General features: G+C 41.0%; 1 protein-coding gene across 1 annotated transcript in view; it reads right to left on the bottom strand.

Moving 5' to 3' along the window:
* Positions 1-668: 668 nt before the first annotated feature.
* The window catches only part of med27 (mediator complex subunit 27), a 75,227-nt gene continuing 70,611 nt past the window's right edge, over positions 669-5,284 (bottom strand). The window contains exons 6-8 of the mRNA XM_067414263.1: positions 5,130-5,171; positions 2,399-2,476; positions 669-1,121 (exon numbers count right to left, since the gene is read on the bottom strand). Coding sequence (XP_067270364.1) covers positions 987-1,121; positions 2,399-2,476; positions 5,130-5,171 — 255 coding nt within the window. The 3' untranslated portion in view covers positions 669-986. The remainder of the gene's footprint in view (positions 1,122-2,398; positions 2,477-5,129; positions 5,172-5,284) is intronic.

The raw sequence follows: 5,284 nt of genomic DNA, 5'->3' as shown, positions 1-5,284 counted from the left end.
ATCTATGGGGCCCAGAGTAAGTGAAATGAAATCGCTAGTTAATACCACTAACAAGGCTCAAAATAGCCTCACACTAACACGGTAGCATAATGAGATAATGAGGGTCCCTACATGCAAACCGAAGCATTGAGAACTTTGTAAGAGTACAAACAGTTCAATAAGAAGATTCTTTATAAAGACATTACGCGTTTACAGACAGCAGCCATCTTGGAAAACGAGAAAAAACGTGTTGAGCTACTAACGCTGTGCTAAGTGATGAACTGTAACTTGGAATCTCATATGGTCCGTTGTTTCCGGAAGAAAGCACTGAACGTAACAGAGAAAATAAATAAATAAAAATATCCATGTAATTAGATTTCACAAACTAAATTCCTATCGATCAGCTCACTTAGCACAGCGATCGTGGCTCGACTGGTCGAGACTGTTTTCCAAGATGGCTGCTGTCTGTAAACTCGTAATGTACTGTCTATAAAGAATCTTCTTATTGACTGTTTGTACTCTTCCAAAGTTCAAAGTTCTCAATGCTTCGGTTTGCAGGTAGGGACTGTCATTATGCTACCGTGTTAGTGTGAGGTCTTGTTAGTGGTATTAACTAGCGATTTAATTTCACTTACTCTGTGCCCCATAGACAAGCGTTAAAAGCTAATCTGTTTTTAGAGATAAAACTCTTTACATTCAATTTTCATGAAAATGCATCCCAGAGAACGATCTACTCGGTGTGTTAACTACCCCTAGGTTAATTTTTCAGCTGACTTGTCCTTTAACATGTTCTCCATACAAATGTGAGTAAAAAAAAAAACATTGTGATATCTATCTGAAGAATGATGTTCTTCTACAACGGGGCAGAGCAAAGCTGTGGAAATCAAATGGCGGGTCTTTATGATGCATACAAAACTATCCAAAACACAGCCATCAGCAAAAACACTGTGCTAGAAACAGAATCTTCGAGTTTTTCAAGCCAAAATACTGTGTGGCCCAGGACAGCGTCACTGTCGGCAGGTGTCATGGAAGGCCTCCAGAGTTCGGAAGTCCCTCCATGTTGGAGGAAGGCCCTCCTGCAGGTACTTGCCACAGCGTTGACATGGGTTCTGGAAAAGCTTGATGTAGCTCCTCAACCAGGTCTGGTCAAAAGAACAGCACAAATATTAGTGCCTTTATTCCCCAAGAGCTGATTGGTTAAACATTCCTCATGTGAGGCAGACAAGACTTGAGTCTGAAGTGACTTGAATGACACATTTAACCAATTTAAGACATCTAATAAAGCAAAGTATCCGGCCTGAAATGCCCTAAAAATGTTGCAGCGGACAGCCTCACCCTCACCCTCTGCTGACTGTCCTCATTGCATTGGCATCGGTTGTGTGAGAGCAGCATGATGGTCTGTGGGGTCTCACAGCAGTAACAACTAGACATTGATTAACAGCAGGAGGAGTATGTCTGCTCTTCTCTCTAACCCGTCTTCACTGGGTCGCTCAGCACAGTCGGGGTTTACCTGCACCTGTCAGGATGCATTGTCTTTCCTAATTCATCTGTCGGTCCGAACTGCCCTCCACTGATTCCCTGTTATTCACACTCCAATTAGCACACACAAAAGGCCTATCTGTCTGTCTGTCTGTCTATCTATGCCTGAATCTATCTGCCTGCCGCTGTTTATGTATTCGTCCGTCCGTCCATTCATCCATCCATCCAAGGATCTTAAAGCTAATCTGCCTGTCTTTCAGTCTAGAAAGCAAAAAAGAGCTTAAAGGTATATTTTAGAAAGACGAATGACTGGTAATGACTTTTTTTAGGTTCTAAATAAGCTGTCCTCAGGATGGCCTCGGAGCGAAGTGCATCAATGGTGCGGTTTAAATCCGCGTACAGGAGAAAGTCCACGATTCCAGCCATGATCAGAATAGCTCCGCATTGATCTTACGGAGAAGTAATCAATCTCTCCACTCAGAGCAGAGGCCGGACGATTATTTCAAGACAGACCAGACACGATGCTTGACATCACACACAAATAAACAAGCCACAATAAGCTAAACTTGTGAAATTATCAAAGATTTCAAACATAAAACCAATTTTTTTTTTCATTCCAGGACAGAATTTGATGAGGTTTTATACATTTAATCTGCCAGATGTTTTTTTAATTAAAAGCTATATTATTTACAGTGCACTCAAGCTATTGATTTCCAGCACGTGCTCCCTGGGAATCGAACCCATGACCTTGGTGTTGCTATTGCCTTCCTCTACCAGTTGAGCTACAGGATTTTTTTTGTTTTGTTTTGATCCAGCACTATTCTATTTCACAGAATATGTGCACAGAATTAAATTTCAGCTATTGGTCTTAACACCAATTGCAAAATGTAATAATTCTTGCACAGTCAATATAATTTTAAAAGCGATGTACTATACCCACCATGAAGGAGCGAACTACAACATCGGGCATCTGGGGGAGCTGGTAATGCAGCAGTGCTGTGGTTGCATGATCAGTGACCTGAGAGAACAAAAAGCCAGTAAGATATATTAATGCTCTGTAATTGGTGGTAGAAAATGGTTACGTGAAACTAAACTATATGGAGCCTCTAAAAAGTCATGGTAATGAGAAAATATAAAATGGGGGGAAAACATATATGTCAGTGTTATTGCGTTGCGAGAAATTAATTGCATTCACTTGCAAAGAACTCAAAAGTTTCTCGAAACGCCATAACACTTGCGTATATTTTTTCATCCCATCTCATATTTTTTTTTATCACTATGTCCTTTTAGGGGCTCCAAATGTTTTTGGGGGAATGAAAACATTTTGCAAGCAGACGCAAAGTTTCTCGGGGGAACACAACAGGTTTGCGAGCAAATTATTATTTCTCGATATTTTGCATCACGTGTGTTTTGGTGTTAAAGGAAATGTCTGTAAACGTAACAGAAAAAGACCTGGCAGAAAATTACAAGTAGCTTTTCTGTCCCCCAATAATATACAATAATACAATTAATCTCTGTCTGAAAATACACTGATCAGGCATAACATTATGACCACTGACAGGTGAAGTGAATAACACTGATTACCTCTTCATCACAGCACCTGTCAGTGGGTGGGACATAGCCAGCAAGTGAAAATTTTGTCCTCAAAGTTAATGTGTTAGAAGCAGGAATCCAAGTATAAGGATTTGAGAAAGTTTGACAAGGGCCAAGTTGTGATGGCTAGACGACTGGGTCAAAGCATCTCCAAAACTGCAACTCTTGTGGGGTGTTCAGTGGTCAGTACCTATCAAAAGTGGTCCAAGTAAGCAACCGGCAACAGGGCCATGGGCGACCAAGGCTCATTGATGCACGTGGAGCTACTGTAGCTCAAATTGCTCAAGAAGTTAATGTTGATTCAGATAGAAAATTGTCAGAATACAAACTGCATTGTAGCTTGTTGCATATGGGCTGTATGGGCCGCAGACCAGTCAGGGTGCCCATGCACGTGAGCATCAGAACTGGAGAAATGAAAGAAAGTGGCCTGGTCTGATGAATCACGTTTTCTTTTACATAACGTGCATGGCCAGGTGCATGTGCGTCCCTTGGGAACACATGGCACTAGGATGACCTATGGGAAGAAGGCACACCGGCAGAGGCAGTGTGATGCTTTGGGTCTACAAAGCAAAAAAGGTTCAGGAATGGTTTGAGGAGCACAACAATTAGTTTGAGGTATTGACTTGGCCTCCAAATTCACCAGATCTCAATCCAATCGAACATCTGGGATGTGCTAACAAACAAGTCCAATCCATGGAGGCCCCACCCCACAAATTACAGGACTTAAAGGATCAGCTGATAACATCTTGGTGGCAGATACCACAGTACACCTTTAGGGGTCTAGTGGAGTTAGCCTCAACGGGTCAGGGCTGTTTTGGCAGGAAAAGGGGGACCAACCCAATATTAGTCATAATGTTAAGCCTGATCTGTATATTTAAGAAAAATGTATATTTTCAGAATTTCTGACTTTCCATACATGGGCACACATTTGAAAAAAATCCTAATTAAAATCCATTTTCAGATCAATCTACCTACACTCAGATTAACTCTTAAGTCCGATTTTGCAGAAGAACACCATAACCTTATTACTTTTCCTAAAATCTCATCTTCCTTCACTAATGTAATTATAGAAAGGGACTAAAAAGCGAACCACTTCAATCTCCTGTCATCATTTCATCAGACTTCCAATACTGACCAAAGTCCTTATGAGAAACTGTTAATACCTCTCAATAGTGTTGCGTCATGGGAAAAGAAACTCAAACAGTTACTGTTGAAAAAAAAGATGCTTTTACAAACACAAAAATATCTGTGTGAAAACTATTGGACAGCGGGAACATGTGAAGAGTAAAGAACGATTAATTAAGCGAGGAATGAAAACGGAATACAGAAGTGACAGCTGGGAGGGGAAGATGAGAGGCGGCCCGTCCCTCCAGTTTGAGGCAGCCTGGATACGAGTTAGCGTTCATATCCGGAGAAATAAAGAAATAAACAGGTCTGCGCTTTGATCAGCCACTGCAGATGCGAGACACTCAGTTACAATGCGAGCGGGTCCTCGCAACCTCTCGCTTTAAGTTCCAGGCAGTTCGTCATACACATTCTCTCTAGTTTGAAAGGAAAGCTAATTTTTTTCCTCTCTCTCCCTCTCTTTGAAAGGTGCATCAGCATTATCCACACTACGTATTTTCATCTGCCCCACAGGCTGACTGCTTTCTTATTCCAGCCTAATGCGATTCGGGGAGGGTGGAGAGAAGATGACTGAAGCCCAGATGTTTAGGGTGCTGTCAAATGAGGGCGAAGTGGCTTAGAGTGAAATTAAATTTAAAAAAAAACATGGGGACAAATGATGTCTGAGGGATGAAAGGCAGTGATTAGAAGAGGAGAGGTGACAAGAAAAGCAACCAGCACTGAGAAGAGAGATCTCATTATGATTCGCAGACATATGATTTAAATTAATGTATTAATTTATTTATTGTGTGGCTCAAATTTAATCTAAAAAGAAAACCTCAAGAAGATCATTTAAGGAATGCTCCAATATTTCACAACACACGCTACGGGTAATGAGAAAGACATGCTCTGTTGATTAAACTGAGTTTTGTATGTTTGCTGTGATGTGTTAAGCTGTCAGCTGCATTACTCACCTTTTGAAATGCCTGATAGTTGGACTTTGACCAGATGTCCAACTAAAAAAAAAAAACAGACAGACAGACAGAAAAGTAAACTTCATGAAATCAATGAAAATACTTATTCCCTGGGGCCTATTGCACAAAACTAGGATAAGGGATTAAGCTGGGAT

Source organism: Pseudorasbora parva, chromosome 13, assembly GCF_024679245.1.
Source record: "Pseudorasbora parva isolate DD20220531a chromosome 13, ASM2467924v1, whole genome shotgun sequence".
In the NCBI taxonomy this organism is placed as follows: domain Eukaryota; kingdom Metazoa; phylum Chordata; class Actinopteri; order Cypriniformes; family Gobionidae; genus Pseudorasbora; species Pseudorasbora parva.
This window is presented reverse-complemented; position numbering and strand designations above follow the sequence as displayed.